This window comes from Zootermopsis nevadensis, unplaced genomic scaffold, assembly GCF_977971745.1.
Source record: "Zootermopsis nevadensis isolate Lab colony 2312 unplaced genomic scaffold, Znev_1.0 Znev_ptg000040l, whole genome shotgun sequence".
Taxonomy (NCBI): Eukaryota; Metazoa; Arthropoda; class Insecta; order Blattodea; family Termopsidae; genus Zootermopsis; species Zootermopsis nevadensis.
The window spans coordinates 1-18,432 of NW_028259172.1; the positions used below are offsets into that span (position 1 = coordinate 1).

Sequence of the window (18,432 nt, forward strand, 5' to 3'; positions counted from 1 at the left end):
CACTTCACTTAACGGCCAGAAATAATTTCTAAAACTTTTTGAAATAATTACAAAATCAGTGATTCAGATTCAGTGAGAAAGAAATTTTAATTCATATACACTTGTTTGACACAATGAGTCATTTTGAGAAAACTGCTATAAATGTCTAAAATACCATGACACATGGACTTCCTCTAACAGTTCACTGTTATTCAGCTGGCCAAGAACTCCCCTACTGATACGTAATCATTATGCTGCACAAATAAATAAATGAAGTCTTACTTGAAACTTGGCTCCACACTGTAAGAGTCACAGATGTGTGTGAGAGCTGTCAGACGCTGACCGTGATCTCCCCCAGTATAGTACATGTCAGACACAAGTTCTTCATTTTCCAAGCCTGAGCTACTCCCAGAAAGTTTCCGGCTATGCTGACTAAACACTTCCTCCGAATAACTGAAACACAAATCAGTGTTAGCATATCTTGTGGTATGATGAAACAGACATCTGGAAACAAAAACACGTGCCAGGCAGGGTTTTTAAACTATTCTAAGGTTTCTGCTGGCATCAAACTAGGATATAATCAATCAGTTGCAGTACAATTTTAGAAACTATTACAGGACTTCGCGGGAACAACTAGAAAGAATGGAAGATTCATGTATTCCAAACACATTTCATAAACATCAACATCATACTTTAAATATTTTAGGTTAAAATCTTAAAATTATAGCTGAAACAATAACAGAGTAAGGCTAATCCAGGAAGATGATACAAAATAAATGTTATCAAAAAAAGAGCAGAAAAACTATCAGTAGCATAAGAAGTTTGTTAAGATTAAAACAAATAAAGTTTGTTGCCACCAGCATGTATGCTACACATGGATGACAGATTCCTTTGACAGCTAAATATATGACCACTGGGAAGACCAAGGATGAAATTGAGAAATCTGGGGATAAGGAAAGAGTGAACACAGATACAAAAAGAATGCTCACAGAAGGAGAGAGAAGAATGTTGGGAAGTTTATCATAAGACAACCTAACCTAACTAAAATATCAATGCATAATGACAATGATGGTATTAAAAAGTTAGGTTAAATAGTCTGTCTGGAAACATAAATAAATAAAATGCAATCAAATTATAGTCATCATTAAAGCCTACCACAAAGATTAGTACAACAGAGAACAAATGCCTGTTAATAAAATTCTATTCAATAGTGTATATTTATAATGAAGAAGCAGAAATATATAAAAATAATCACCAGTTGAAAATTGCATGTGTTAAGTGTATAGCTGAATGCAGTACTTTATTATGATTCAATTAAATGGGGAAAGTGAGAAAAGACAATCTCAGCCACAGATGATGATAGTATTAGTTCATTTTTAATTCATAAAATTTAAAAAGCATGTTGTTTAGCAACTTTCATGTAAATACCACTTGGGAGACACAAGTGCAGTTAAATCAACATAAAAATGGACCTTAGGGACATGGGTCACAAGGTAGTAAATTGACTGAAATGGCTCTCAGGATAAGGTGCAGCTGTGGACTGTTATGTTGAAAGGGACAAACCTTGCAAGTTCTGTAATAAGGAATGTCTTAATCACTTGAATATCTACTGATATCCAAAGTTTTCCCTTTTCCATCAGTTAGTTAGTTAGTTAGGTACTTCATTCAATTAGCTGACTGGTTAGTTACAAAGTAACATTCCTTTACAGAACCTCCTAGACAAGTGGTTCTCAAATATGGCTGTCTTCTGGGTTGTAGTGCCACATTGCTTTGTACAAGATTTCCCTGATAATGGAGGCAGCAAGGATCTCTGAAATGCTGGTAAACTTCTACCAGACTACACAACACTATAACCCAGAAGACAGCCATCTTCATACTCACCACCATGATAACCTCAAATCCTAGCAAGTATAATTCTATATCAAATTTCAACTTTCCATTTCTTTGTGTGTACTTGATTCTAATAAATAATAATGCAAATGCAGACTGTAATATTGATGAAGTCAAATTACACAGAAAAGGAATGCTTTTATTAGAGTATTCAATATAAAACATTACCAATGTGCCTAACATGTGAGTATTTTGTGTAGAAGAGGGTGTTTCATATGCTACAATAAACTTGAGGACAAATGGATTTTATGGAAGAACAAGAAAATTAGTTCTCCTATTTCACAAACAAAATATAACAATGGGAATATACAATGATTATTAATCAAAAAAGGGAATCATAATAGTTTTTTATGTACTTAACTTGCACATACTGAACAAAAGAGAAAACAGGAAATTTAAATAGGTACATTAGAGCTAGGTCTTATCAATACATTTAAAAATCAAAATATTCATTCCTAAGAACACACATAAAAATGCAACAAAAATGCATACTTTTACACATACTTCAAAATGCACCAACAATACAAACTACCATGTCTGACAATCAGACATAAAAATAACAGGCACAAACTTACTGTTTCTCAACATCGGCACATTTCTGTTCAAAGTACTGACGTAGTTCTTCCATTTCCTTGGCATGTTTAGCCTCCATTTCCTGACGCAATTCTGTGAGGCCAGAAATGCTGCCACATTTCACATTTGCTATGAGATCACGCAACTTTGCCACTTCGACACTGTGCTCATGGGATAGCAAGTCCACAGCCAGTCTACATGTAGTGAGAGGTGCAAATATCAAACTACTTCATGTAATATCAGATGGTCTAATGCAAAACAAAACCATATTCTGTATTCATACACTATTGTACTTACTTACACAATCCATGCATTTATCATGGCAGTTTTCAATATGTTCCAATGTGGCTATGTGCTATTTCATAACACCAAAACTATTTGACTTCATTACCTGAATTCATTCAATGTTGAATAATGAAGCAAATTATACAATTCTGGTCCATAGGATATTTAACAATGCTAACATTATTTAGCATCAAAAGATATTATTACGATTATACATGATGAACTGAAAAGGACCAAGGCTAACATCAAATAATAAGTAAAAAGTTTGCCTGGAACAACTAAGTAAAATCAATAAATAATTTCAGCCCATTCAATCAATGCCGTCTGAGATACAAATCCCCTGAATTTAAGTCACACAAAATACTATGCTTTCAAGCTGCTTGGTACAGGAAGAATTTACTCAGCTGGCTCATTATGGTAAATACTCTTTCTCTCTGTCATATTTTCATTTCTTAAGGAATGACTATAATTGGTCAATGTACTAAAAATATCCACTGTCATCTAAGTCAATGTCATAGGGTCTTTATAGAAAAACTGATAGTTATTAAACTGATAAAAAAAATCCCTGTTTTTGTGGAACCAAAAGACTCATTACAGCATTCACAAATGCCTGTCACTGGACCATATCTGAAGTCAGTCAAACCTAATCCACACCTGTACATTCTGTTCACCTCATCAATTTTAATATTATCCCCAATCTATGCTTAGGTCTCCAATACTGATACCCAGCCACCATCCTGTTCAAAACACTATTTGGAAATTCTGACTTACATACAGCATATTACATATTTTACCTTCAGAAAGTATTGAAGTAATGACAATTTTCATAAAAGTATTGAAATTTCAGCCAACCCAAAATGAAATGGTTAAAAAGTAAATAATCATAGTTTTGTTTTGTTATGACTTTAAACACAAATTAGATTCTGGTTCTGAAATTATTTATTATAAAGTAATAATCAGCAACAGTATGATCTGAAGCTTTCACAGAAACTAACATTAATAAAATCTTTCTGGGCTATCAGCTGAATCAATTTGTTAAAAACTGACATTCCCCATCATCAGGATATGATGTCATCAAATCCTGAAATAATAATAGTACTTTTCACTGTCGATTACAATACAAAGTACCATTAATTCTATAACACACAACAGGTTGCTTTCCTATCATTTAAATCCTGAAATATCAATTTTTTATGAACTGATACAGCTCACAGCCCGGATGATGTTATTAATCAGCAGTTGCATATAGAAAACAAGATATGAAAAATCAGTTTTAAAAAAAGTAACTGCTACTGTGAGATTTTATGCTGACTGGTGTATATGCATTTCACAGTGCTTCTATTGCCTATCTTTTCTTTCACAGTACAAGCATGATAGCTAAGGCAAGAATTGTGCAAATAAATATGGCAGTTCTTCATGCCAGCATAAAACATTACAAAAATAAATATATATACAAACAGCAATGCATGAAGCTGTAGTTATAAATCATGCTATACAGCAGCACAGAAGCTTTGAATATGCAAAAGCAAAATTAAAGGTAAAGCTGCCACAGATAAAATAAGCAAAACATACTAAAAAACATTACTTCCTTTCTCTGCTGCAAAAGTATGCAAGATGTTCATTCACATTAGAGACCTACTTGTGTTTGTCTTGGAGCTCTTCCTTCTCTGCAGTCAATTTGCTTATCTGATCTTGTAGACTTGCTATTGTTGTTCCTTCTTGGACAGTTCTTTTCATGTGTTCAACTTTCTCTACAAGCTTGGAATGTTCAGCATCTAACTGAGTTTGCAGACTATGCAATGCTCCCATGTGACGCTTTGCCACTTCTGTGTGTAAAACTGCTTACAGAGAAACAAGATGCAAATACAAGTAACAAACTGATTCCTAGGCTATTCAATGATACAATTTCAACTGCACAGCATCAAATAAAATGGAGGCATAGTCATAAACAGACAGTAGGTAACAATTTATTTGTTGGAGTAACTGTGGTCTATTTCAAGGCAAGCTATTATCTTAACAACCACACAAAGAAACAGGGAAATCATAAAAACATGTCAGGAGTCAGCTACCTAGCCAAGATTTTAACAGGGTAACCCACAAACCTTTAATAATATATGACCCATTCAAAGATAAATAAATACTAAAATCTGAGGGATATGTAATATCACAAAGAATTTATTTTAAAAATGCTGCACCCTCTTGTCTTTTAAACAAATTAGATTTGAATGCAGGTCTAAGTTGACTCCAGGCACTACACAGCTTCAGTTAGTTACTTTATTTTGCTGTAAGATGAGAATCTATTAACAAAAAATAAATACACAGTCAAAATATGTCTACAGCAAATGAAGAGTTACTGACAAATAGCAAGCAGTAAAATTTATAATTTCTGACATAAATCACTAATGATGGACAAATGCATCTTTCATCAACACAGCAGATTCTAAACAATCATTAGTTGAATTATAATTTATTAAAATATATGTGTTCTTCGCTCTGTCGACTGGACTCGGCACAAAACTAGTTCTCCAGTTACCTGGGCATCAGTGTGTTCAGGTACAGTAACAACTAAGTAATCAAGCATTAAACATTTATGAGCAAAAAAACACATTAATGTATCAGAGACAAAGCAGTTTGGTCACATTATTCCTAATTTTCACAGTCACTTGTACAGTGCAGTGATAACCAAATTTTGAAGAGCAACAGCAACACAGAAAATAGATAAGAAACCCAAATTTACCTTCTGCCTGTGCAAGTAGTTGTTCTTTGCCCTCAAGGAGCCTCCTAATGTCAATATGAGTTACAGATATTTTTCCTGGACCATCAGCATCTGACTGCTGACATTGTGACTCCTCTTGCTGCCACACCTCATAAATTTGCCTGTTCAGAGCCTCCAGTTGTTCCTGACAATCACTGTACCAGGTTTGAACCCATCCCTGAAACATGTCACAGATGACCTAATTTCTTCTGCATAACCTACATTACAGCTGACAAATTGATTTTAACCTATAAGAAAAATACTTTATATATTCAATCATCTGTGAAATAAGAAACAGACCAAGTCTGTGAAAGCCAAAATCAGAATACAACAATACAGACCTGAGTTTTTAACAGTAGTCCATAATTGCTAAATCAGATCCCTACTCGCTCACATTTTCCTTAAGTCTGGTTCTTTAATTTGAAAAACCTAAGAAATCTAACCTTAAGAGTTGATGTGTATTCCATGCACATTTCTTGTTTCAACTGGTGCACACTGCTTCGACTCGACTTGCCATCATGTGGTCGTTTGAGCAATGAAATTTCTAATTTTAACCCTTTTGTTACCTCATTCAGTTCATCATTGTGCTTTTTATTTAAATCCTGAAACAAATAAGAAAATAATATATATTTCCACCACGTGGATACTTCCAGATCATATTAACAACAACATTTATTACAATAATTTGTTACTTAATTCAGGCTAAAACTATTCCTAAAGGAAGGTAAGAAGCTTGTGTGTATGATTAGAAATGTATACAACATACAAAAACACCACAAAATATGAACTCAATCTACTTGACTGCAGTAAGGGTATACTGCTCAGACAAAATTAGGTACACTACATCATGATAAGGAAGACATTGAGATACAATCATGTAGGTAACAGTATCAGAGATAGAGTATGAGAATTCTTTTATAACTAACAATATGAGAAACTTGATCACAGTTACATTACCTGGCGAAGCAGCAGGAGTTCCTCCTGCCTCTGACTTTCCAATTTTGCTTGCAAAACTTTCAGTTCTTCTGTATGTTTCATGATGAGGTTGGAAACTCTCTGTTGGTGGACTGACTCATGTTCATGCTTTCAAAAGATAATGAATGAAAAACATTATTTTACACGTATCTTCAAAGTATAAAATATTAGTCTCAGAAAAGATAGAAAGATTACATACCTGGATAACTTTCAAGGCTATGGCAATCTGTTGTTCAGCAAACTTATCAAACTTCTGTTTCAACACACTGTATATTTCAGTATGATGCTCATCAAAGTTGTTCTTCATATTATCCAGTTCATTTCTTTGCTTTTCCTGTTAAAAGAATCAATGACATTCTTACTGCACTTTCCACACAAGTAGATAAATTAAAGCATCAAGAATTCATGTCAGGGATTACAAACGAATAAATGCTCTCAACACAGCACTCCCACATTCCACTCAAACAGCATTAATTACTTCAATCTGAACAGTTCAATACACAACAACATATACCACCATAAAACTGTAAATACCACTCAGGTGACTAGCACAAATACACAAACACAAAATGGAAGGTGCTAAATCAAAGTGCATATAAATATGAAAGTATTATGTTGACAGCATTTTGTAATTTGTATAGTTCAAAACACAATTGTATGTTCCATTACAACACATCAAAATAGCTTCCTAAGTGAACATTCATCAGACTCCTAAGTACCATATCTATTAATAACAATATAGAATTGCAAAACTCTACACTGAAGACAATGGAGTTTCTTCCACCTCAAAATTCTGCAACAAAAGTATGCCACCTGGATGTTTGTCAATAATATGGACTTAATTCCACATTTCATGGGTTCAATACTTAATATATCAGGACACAAGCATTGAAATGGTGTTCTCATTAAGCCTTCCTTCCCATTTGGAAGCAGCATTTTTAACCACAATTTCAGATTACTCCATCAACAATTTTTGAATCCATAGCAAATTCAAACTTTTATTAAGTGTGTGTGTGTGTGTGTAATGAAAGCATGGTGATACTCCCATAGCCAGAGCAAATGGAGAAGAAAAATGTTCAGAACTTCGATACAGGTACAGTTATTCTTAAACAATTTAAATATTATTTTTACCTTTCAGATTAAAATTAAATGCTTGAAAATTATGAACATCCTGTAACTTTGCAATTTGCTACACAAAGCGGTTTTTTCAAATATCTGACAGCCATTCTAATGAGAACATTAAAGTTGAGTACCAGTGTGTTACTTATTATAGACAATCATAAAATCACCTTTATTGCAGCCATTCCTTCTGCCTCCAGTCTTGTGACTAGATTTTGACTGATGCCAAGCTGACTGTGCAGTTCAGAGTTCAGGAGTGCCTCCACCTCTTTTGCCTTTGCATCCAGCTGCTGCTGTATACTCATAAGCTAGAAACGTATGCCAGTAAATTCATTAACTCAAATGAAACTTCAGATCACATACTGTGCATCTACAAGAGCTGAAAAAAGTTTTCTTCAGTGAAGTAAAGTGAAACAATACGGTACAGAGTGTGTAAAAATATTAGCTTGCTGCCCGATTCATCAGTCTAGAAATGTAATTGTGCACTGGTCATGTACTTACTCTGTGGTCTATTGCACTATGCATCATAACATTACTGCCATAAGACCAACAGCCTATACAAATACCAAACAGATCATATATATAGCTGCAGCAACCGTTTAGGGAACTAAGTAATTTTGTAAAAACAGAAAAGATGAAGCAATAAAATGCAAAAAATTTCTTAATTTTCTTCTTCTGACTCATTCCCATTTTTGTGTGTTCATGGAGAATTTCTAAATACTATATCTATATACACTAAACATACTGCAAGTATAGAGGAAGTTCAACAAAAACCTGCCAGAGAGTGATTCCTAGAGTTCTGTTTGGCCAAATTATACTGATAACACATGCCTTGAGACATGCATTCCATTGAGTTACCAAATCCTGATGTCTTTCCTGCAGTATTCTGCAGTCTGCACTTAAAAGGTATCATACACTGTCAGCTGTACTTCAGTGTCCAGCATCCCCTGTGGCCCATTAAATGAAAACAGGAAGATGAGAGGTATGCACTGTATAGAAAATGTTTAACATCTTGTAATAAACTGAAGAGTCATTAGACTTCATGGTCCTTACATGCAAATGATACGCTATGGCCAGGTTTCTAATAAACCTTGACCAATGTGAATCACCCTCAGGCAGGATTCTGTATCTATAATTATGGTAACCGAACAAGGCTCAGTAGAATGCTCACAATCTGACAGTCTGGGCCAGAAGAGCACAGCTTCTTTTATAAAAATACATAAAACCAATCAATTTTTAAATAAAAAAATGTTTATTCCCAATATGTATAATTATTTACAAAATCAGTCTTTAAGCCTGAGCCATAAAAGTGCCTTAAACAAATTGTGAAAAGCAGAAAACAAAATGAATTACACAACATTAGCCCAAGCCGTGGTGGACTTCTGGGTTGCTGTGCCATGTAGCACTTTAGCTGTGCCATCATTTTGAAGGAACATTGTGCCTCCATCTTTAGGGCTAAGTTCTGTCCTGAAGGTGGAGGAACATGTTCCTCAGAAATTCCAGCACACAGCCAAAATGCAACATAGCACAATAACCAAGATATCACCATCTATATTCACATTACTGTGAAAACCTCAAATCCTACAATATTAGCACCAACCTATGCCAAGGCTTAAAAGATAGATGGATTATCCGTAAATTAAAAATTTAAGCTGGCAACAGTTCTGACCCAGACTACACTTTACATTAAACATTGACCTTAACAGTAAAAATGTACAGTTACCATGTATAACCTTATTCTGACACAGCACAGAATGTATAAGTTACAAATCGAAAATAATGCATGAGTTCACTAAATATATGGTTTTATGTTCCATGTCATCTCATACAGTTAAAATTAATCTGAGTATCTTTACTGTCAGAATCAAACTACTGTAAAAAGTAAATTAAACTACATAAATACTGTTCTAAAAAAAATTACACATGATTCCAACCCTTACAAATACCCCTTCTTTTATCTCTCTTAAAGCAAGCCTATGGCATGCACTTTTGATACAAACCAATAAATGCATAATAATATATAATCAATTATTTTAAATTAAGCAGGAATTATGAATTCTAACCCCTTTCCTGAAATAAAACTCATATGCCATTTCCAGAGCTCATGGAAGAAACAATTGGAAAGTCTCAAAGAATAACACTAGGATCAAGCACAGCAAACCATAGACAACTTATGACTAACTTAAATTAAAACTCGAAGCTATGTTTTAGAAAACTTGCATTTAAAATAAGTCTCAAACATATCAGAAGTAATATGAAATATCATTTGAAACATGTCTGCCTGATTAAAAACAAATTTCTTAACATTAATACTGCATCTGTGAAGTCAGGTACATCTATTAACCAACATCTTAACATTTACAAAAGTTAATTTTCTTTACCTTGTAAAAAAATATTGGGTATTGTGACTTTTTAACACCAACATTTTCCAGCAGAGTATTACTGAAAATACTGGAGATGAAAGAGTTAACAGTAATCATGTTTCAAACATGTAAAATAGCCTCCAAGAGATCAATCACTTCTGACATTAACCTTCAAGTCAAAGTTTTAATACTAAGTGTACTTTGTAAGGAGATGGCAGAGTGTATCTTCTCTGCTTGCCAACCACTTGTAAACAAAGTTGCTCACATACACTTGCCATAAAATGGTGAATGACTCTAAGGTAAGAATATCATGGGGAAAATGTCCAAAAAATAAACACTTTTCTCAAATATAGGACTATATATCAAGTAGAATTACTGCTGCAGAGAAAATACTACACACAGTTCATTGTTCATTCCACTTCGTCTTCAGTTATTTGAACCACAATATTTCACACTACATGGGCACCTCATATATCATTTTTGGAAACTGTTACTGCAAAACCTCAATGACTTTACAGGCTATGAGACTGCTGTCACAGTCAAGAAATAACAAGTAAATATTAATAGTACAGAAATAAAATATCGTTTTATAAACATCAGAACATTTTTCGTAATTCTAATTTTTCTCAATGCAGGCAACCCTAGTTACAACATATACAATACTTTATCAGTTCTAGTTGTATAAATAAATAAGTGTAAAACTCTCTGGTCAAAAGTCAATGTCAAATGCCATGACAGACCATCATAATAGGAACCTGCTTCTCAAGGATGGAGAGACAACTTGTAAGCAAAAATGCATCACACAATGGAATGGATCCGTTAAAGAAACCTCAGAAATACATCAGTAACTACATAGGAACCTGATATTACAATGGCAGTTTCAGAATTCAGTTCTTTTTATAGCTACTACATACACAACCACACGTCATTATTACGGAGAACTATAAAAATACCTCAAATTCATATAAATTAATAATCATTATCACAGTAAGATTTCTAATATTACATATGTCAAATACAAGGCCCGCTATTTACTGGAGTTCTGCGTTCTTAGACAGTGACATGAGAACAGGGCATAGAAAACTACGAAACACCTAACCCTGAGACCTGAAATTCAGATTCAGTATATAGTATATGAGGTAAAATAATGTACAGACACCTCAAAGAGACCAATATAGATATTCTAAAAAAAATACAACTTAATTGGGAAACCTACTTATAATCCCATATTAGTACAAAATACTGACTCCATTAAGAGCTACAGAAAATCCAAATTGCATAATTTATTTCATCTGTGATGGTGGAATAGGCAGCATGCCATTCAGTGCCATACCTCACCAAATTCAAATTCCATTTTTCAAAACTGAGTACTTTAGACTTCTCTCTTAAATAGTTATGTATTAGTAAATATGACTTTGTCCCTGGTTTTCATAAGTGAGGTTACAAAAAGAAAGTATTCTTACAATAAAACTAAAACTGAGTTCAGTAATTTACCATGACATCCAGCCAAGGAGTTGTAAATTAACACACATACCCCACTCACACCCTCATCCTCAAGTATGACCACACAGGAAAACACATACTTTTCTGGTTGAAATCTGTGTACAGCACAACCAAGATTAATTTCTCCTGAAATCATGTTTCAAAATACACGCATGTCTTGCATCTGACATCACATAAATATGGCAGTCTTGTATATTGTGTACCTATTAGTAAATACCAAAGTATATATGTGTCATGGCACAGACATAGCTGCATTTACCTGTTCTGTGTGCTGCTGCTTAAGTGTATGCACTTCTGACATGAAATTCTTCTGCAGTTCTGTCTCACGTATAGTAAACTGCTCCTCCAAATAAAGTTTAAGGCGAGCTACAGCTTGCTTGTGCACCTCTTCCAGTTGGGAACGCATCAACTCTAACCTCTCCTGTTCACCAGTGTTATCACTCTCAACTGTGGATTGGTCTGACTGCTGATCAAAGCCTTCCAGAGTCCTTGCAGAGCTTACTTCAACCTATGACAAATAAATTAATGCAACGAAACTGCAAACAGGCAAGGTCCTGAGAACTTTGTTCTCCCATCTGAATTACAAAGTACTCTTACAATTTAATGATCAGCAGTTTCAGAGGTCCTTGAGAGGACCTCATGTTTCTGCTTACCGAATGCTAGCTGATAAAAGAAGAGCAGTGGAACTCCGGCTGTAAAAATATCCCTCTACATTGCTCAGTACTACTGAGCAAGGAGGCTAAGTCATCAGCACTCCTGCTTAATACTAATGAAGTACCTGGTTTAAATCTTTACCTAGAGACTAGGTATCTTGAAATATATTTTCTGCAGTTCTACTTCCAGTACAGTACCCTAAACCAGATCATGACCACCTCCTTGCATATCCTTTCTAATTTATTAATCAACCTAACATCTGATGGTATATAGTCTCAGCCACTGACAGCATTGTTAAATAAACAAAAAATGGAATTTTGAACTACACACTTGCTTGGCCCTGAGTTCCAGTTGCCAGTGCCGGATACGCAAATCACGGTCACGTATCTCAGCCTCCAATGCCAACTTCTGTGTCTGTAGTCGGTCTTCTTGGTCACGTAGTCGGTCCTCAATCTCATGAAGATCCTGCTCCAACAAGCGTTTCTGGCGTGTTAGCTCCTAAGATAACACACCAAATTGCAATATAGAGAAACATACTAAGCAGGGTCTTCGGAACTTTGTTTATTTACTTACTGAATTCAGCATGCTAACAGAAAGCAAACAGACAGACTTCCAAAACTATTAAAATATTACAAACTACATAGATTAAGAACTCAAGAAGAATTTTCAAGAGGCTGTGCGATGAATAAGTCTGGAATGGGCAATGAGTCACCTAACTCCTTGACGTAGGATGGTGTCAAATCTTCACATACTACTACCGCAGAGTCAGTTAATTAACAAACGCAATAATCAACTTACCTGGAAAATGTTATCTTTTTCTAGCATTTGATGTTCCATCATCTGTATCTTGAGCTGTGCACTCTTCAGTTCTTCTCTCTCATTTTCCAACATTATCTTGATCACATTCATCTCCTAATTCAAAATTAAACGTATTCATATTCAAGCACAATGTAGTATGCAAAAAATGTTAAAGGAACTGGCTACAGGCTGGATGGCCAGGGTCAAAATCCCAACAGGTTTATTTCCCCTATCTTTTAATCACTTCCAGACCAGCTCTGCCCCCACATGCCATGTCCAACAGCCAGAGTTTTGACCTTGGTATAATACTAAGAAGAAGAAGAAGAAGAAGAAGAAGAATCCACAGGTGTCTGTCTCCTCTTCCCCATATCTCAGTAAGATGACAAGTTTATTTACAGCTTAAGAAATGAGAAGGTTTTTTATGTATCATGAAGGGAAAAAGGCCACACCAAAATAGATGTGGTCCATTTCCAAACATTCACCTGGAGGAACTGACAAAACCTTTCATTTGTGGTTAGCTTAAGAATAGGTGAACACCCTTATTTCAAAAACAAAGATAACTATGACTTAAATGTAGTTGTCACATCAAGACCAGTCTTCAAGAACACCACAGATTTTTATACAATTCTACATTTTACACAAATGTAACTGATGCAGGCACTATAAGAATTAAATATGATAGAGATGATGAAATACAGACTCAAATTGTTCTACACTACTAACCTAGATGCTCTGTGAAGTGTTACCAAAGCTTCACAGAAAATGCACCGGTCTTCTTAAGAAATAACAAATATGCAAAAGTAAAACATGTGATCAAGATGTTTAAATCCAAATTAAAAGCATTAGAGTTTGATTTATGTATTAACCCACCTCAAACTTTTGCAATAATTCATGTTTCTGCCTGTATAATGTTTCCTGTAAAACTCCTGTGGAACCCACAAGTTCTGCCAGGCTTGTGTGCTGTTCTCGATATGCTCGCAATTCAGCCATCAAGTCACTCTGCTGCTTGTCCAGATTTGACATCCAACTTTCTACCTGCTCATATCCTCCAGCCCGCTGAATTATGTGAAAAAATTAGATTAATAATGCTTACCTATTTTGGGCATACAAACAAAACTAACAGATGTATACAAATTACAAATATTACAGATGAAGTTTCTACACAACACTAAGAAATGAATAGAACTCAAATCAGAACAATGAGTTTCCACATAAGAAATCTGTACTATATGGCCATATTTCAGAACAAATTCTGTACTGCAGGAGGGAGTCAAGGGCATTCATTTTCTTTTATAAAATATACCTGCAACATTCCAACATACTGTTGTTGATTCTTAAGTTTGTCAAGAAGAGACTCTTTCTCAGCAACCAACTCTGTGTTGCTCCGGAGAATGAGTTCCAGCTTATGTTGTAATTCAAGCATGCCACTGTCACTACTGGCATTGCTGTTAACATCTGTCACTCCCGAATGAACTGCTGCACTATCACTCTTCTGAACCATTTCCAGTTCCAAAGTAAGTTTCTCATTATGATTTTTCTCATCCTCCAGGGAACTTTTCAGAGTTTCAACTTCAATTTCAAGTTCTTTTAACATACTGTGCAATTCCTCCTGTGATGATGCTGGAAATTAATACATTAATATTTAAATTACAAGTTAAAATTAAAAAGGACACATACACATCTTACTAAAAAAATATCAATAAAGCAATCTGTCAATCAGTTCTTGAAAATGGTAATTGTCAAGTTCTCTGAAACACTCATAAAGAAGTCTACTACATCACCCAATAATGAACAGATGAGATCAAACAAACCACAGTAAAGTCCTTGGCTTCAATAATTATAAGCTCTTTGTCTTCATATTCATTTCCATTTACTTCACTATCTGATCAAACATTCATCTGTAACTCTGCATTTGAAATGAAATGAAAAGTGACTCACTACAGACAGGAGTGATTTCAGTGTGACCCGTCTTCATCTGCAACAGTCGGCTCCTGCTAGACTCACACTGCTCCTTCTGCATGCATAGCACAGCAAGTTGCTTCCTACAAGCTCCTAGTTCTTCTTTGGTAGCATTATGCTGTTTCCATGATTCTTCAAGTTCAGAACGGACCCTAGCCAATTCTTCATGGTACAAATTAATTTTCTTTGCATATTCTCCTTTAGACTTCTCTAAAATTAGTATTTTCTCATTTAACAACTGTAAAGTTTGTTCTTGTGACCTCATTTTCTCCTTCAAAAATACAACCTCTTTTGCTTTATTTCCAAGATCAAGAAATAAATTTTCTATTGCAGTACAATTTTTCTCATCAATAACGTTTTCAAGCCTTTGTTTTACAAGCTGGTGCAATCTGTCTTCAGTTGCAATTTTTTCCTTTGCTAGTTCAGTATTTAGTGTTGTCTGCAAATTACGAAATGTTGTATTTTCATGTTCCAGGTCAACAACCTTTGATTCAAGGTAACTTTTTTCTTCAAGAATAGTATCCCTCTCTATTCTAACCTTCTCTAATTGCAATAATTTATCCTCAAGCTCCTTACAGTGCAACTTGGCCACACTGCTTTCTTCAATATATAGGAGTTCCTGAAGTTCCTTCTCCTGAAATTTTGACTCCAAAGTTTCAAGTTGATTTGCTAATTCTATTTTCTCTCTTTCAAAAACAATTAACTTTTCTAACAATTTTGATGAACAGAATGATGAAACAGGCTCTGGCACATTCATAGTACTTCTTTTCCGTCTTTTCAATGGCCCACTATCAGAAATCTGATCTCCATCTTCACTGTAATTTACAACTTCAGTATTGTCAAAACTGCTTGTAACATCTTGACCACTGCTGACAATGGATTCAGTCACACTAGCACACTCCAATGGAGTCACTACAACACCAGCACGTGTCTCTGTGGCAGGAGGCAATTCTGATCCACTAGACGCCAATACATTCTCATCTACACTACAGCTTGTTTTTAACTTATGTAACTGAGAGGCCACGTCTTTGAGTTTCTCTTCAGTCATCTTCTTCTCTGATGCTAACTGATTCCTCTCTGCTTGTAAATGTTTATATTTTTCAGAAAGTTCATCTTTTTCATACTTCAGCTTCTTAAACAAATTCGTTGCCTTGGCAACTTTCAGAGTTAGTTCACAACTATCCTGATTCATTTGTTCCGAGTCCATTTTCACAGTGCACAGAGCCTCCTCTAGCTCCTGAATATGTTCTCTAAGCATGTGCTCCCCTTCTTCTTTTGCAGCCAGTAAACCTTCGAGTTTCAGGTACTGTACAGTCATTTCTTGCAACTGCAACAGTACCTGGACCACAACACCCAATATCCATCATCCATGTAATCCAGATTAAAATTAACAAAAAGCTGATGAACCAACCTGACAGCCACTCGAACACTTGAGTCTTCATCTCCTGCTGTTGTAGACATGGTATTCCTTGTTGATGCAGCAGAAAATTCACTAGTTCAAATTGAGCCCTGCATAAAGTTTAAACATTTGTAACAACCTATCACACTCACTTAATAAAGCAGATTACACAATCACTGAAACACGAACTTGTCGTACAACCATCACAGCCACTGAAAATCTGCAGAGTTCACACAATTTAACTTTTATTGCAATCTGTAATTCTTAAAATGTAGTATGGTTTACACATAAAAAGTAATTTAACTAATCACAACCAGCAGAGCTCTTCTCATGAACCTAAAAGATGCTTCGTTACTGGAGAAATTCTACTTTCTGTAATGTAAAAAGTTCATTAGTTTTCATAAAAGCCCACAAATGCACCCTATCCTGAGTCACAGGAATTCAATTAATACCCTGCATCCTATTTCTTTAATTTCCATTTTAATACTCTCCCATCTATGCCTAGGACTTCCAAGTCATCCCTTCAGATTTAGCAAAACCCTGTTATGTATTATACATACCTCAACTACCTCCTCCTCCTCCAACAATTTCTTTTCACTTAGCTCCAAACATTCTCATCAGTATCCCATTCTCACTCATAATCCATGTTTTAACCTAAGTGACAGACAAAGTTAAAAACTGTCGTAAAAAACGCCTAAAATAAATGTCCATAAAATGTTCAAGTTTTCTAGCAGTAGGAATGCAAAAGAATCTGAACCGAATGGTGGAAAGTCTTACCCAAATTTATTCTGCTCTTAATTTCTTCATGAATTAAATTCTGATTTGTTACTGTCGCTCCATTTCTTCGCGAAGTATTGATTTATTACTGAACTTGGCCACATTTTCTAAGGACTTGTATTTTCTTTTGCTATTTATTCTGATGACGAAACATAATCGCTATCTTTGCGTTTATATCAAGAACAGTATCCTCAGCGCAAACTGTCCATTTAAATTACAACCCCTTCTTGCCTTGGGCCTACTTAATGGCGTATACAAAGGCAAGAAAATAGCTACTCAGAATAAGAAAATATGAAGATTTATATAACCAACTGCTTTTTCGACTATTCCAATCTACAAAATACGATCCGAAATTCACAAATACCCAATCCCTAAATTCTACAGGCACAAGCACAACTAAACACACTGAGCTGACATTAAAGACTGTTAGTCTCTAAAACCACACAACCGTCACTGGTGGACTACGAATAATCGCACAGAATAATCCCCACAGCCATACTAACTCCATCTGTGAACCTGTTCAAAGTGCACCCGGGTTTTGCCTAAATTTACAAACCTCACAGCAATGTTCTGCATTGACCAATATGCAAGCAGTTAATAGAATCATCATAAAATGAAATGCAAACACACTTAACATATTTCGCACAGACTGCCCAACATACAAAACGATAACACAACCTCAAATCCTACTACCTAAAAAGTTGCCAACGGATGTAGCTACGATATAATGTAATTCTGCTGCCATCTATCCACATTCATTGTAAAACTACTGTCTGTAACAACATTCTGACGGTCAGTCAGGAGCACTACTTACCATCCAAGTTCCTTTACCTATCCTCCTTCTCCTGCCCCTTTCTTAAGACATAACGTTAGCTACAAATCAATTTAAGAAACCTGAAAATGGTGGTCTTTTAGGATACAGCGATCCGGTAGAAATTGACAGATGTTTCAGAGTTGTGCTTCTGAAATGTCAGTCAATTTCTACCGGACTAAACAGTGCAATATCTCAGAATACAATTACCTTCTTGTCAGCACTGAAAGCTCAGATTTACGAACTACACAAATGATAATGCAAAGAAACATCTCCACTTTTGAAAGTGTATGAATGTAAAGTGATTGTACTTTTGAATGGAACTGCTGAGAAACTTTCTACTCATGTGAAAGTCTGACGTGACATTGGTTTTAATCACTTTACATTTCGTCTAAACAAATCAATCCAGCATTCCCTTGCTGAAATGCATATTGAACAGTTACGATTGGGTAAACTTCAATGAAAAATGTCCTGTGTTGAACCTCATGGAATGAAAATCAAAGCACAAAATAGGTTGCTTGTCCAGATATCAAATAAACTGAATAGAAGTTACCATGAAAGCCACAAAAATTTAGATTCTACACTTGAAACG

General features: G+C 35.1%; 1 protein-coding gene across 8 annotated transcripts; it reads right to left on the reverse strand.

Moving 5' to 3' along the window:
- Nucleotides 1-242: 242 nt before the first annotated feature.
- On the reverse strand, nt 243-17,753 carry LOC110841153 (uncharacterized). Of its 8 annotated transcripts, none has more exons than XM_087360255.1 (16): nt 17,030-17,753; nt 16,813-16,906; nt 14,833-16,362; nt 14,198-14,514; nt 13,765-13,950; nt 12,895-13,008; nt 12,427-12,594; nt 11,702-11,950; nt 7,747-7,884; nt 6,657-6,791; nt 6,440-6,565; nt 5,926-6,084; nt 5,465-5,660; nt 4,367-4,565; nt 2,445-2,636; nt 243-432 (listed from the first exon to the last, which is right to left on the reverse strand). In XM_087360255.1, exons 3-16 carry the CDS (start codon nt 16,169-16,171, stop codon nt 258-260), a joined length of 3,693 nt encoding a protein of 1,230 aa, XP_087216381.1. In that variant the 5' UTR covers nt 16,172-16,362; nt 16,813-16,906; nt 17,030-17,753; the 3' UTR covers nt 243-257. The 8 variants fall into 8 exon arrangements, with proteins under 8 accessions (XP_087216381.1, XP_087216382.1, XP_087216386.1 ...); XM_087360256.1 differs by having other exon boundaries at nt 14,833-16,472; XM_087360260.1 differs by having other exon boundaries at nt 16,265-16,362; nt 17,030-17,748.
- Nucleotides 17,754-18,432: the final 679 nt, after the last annotated feature.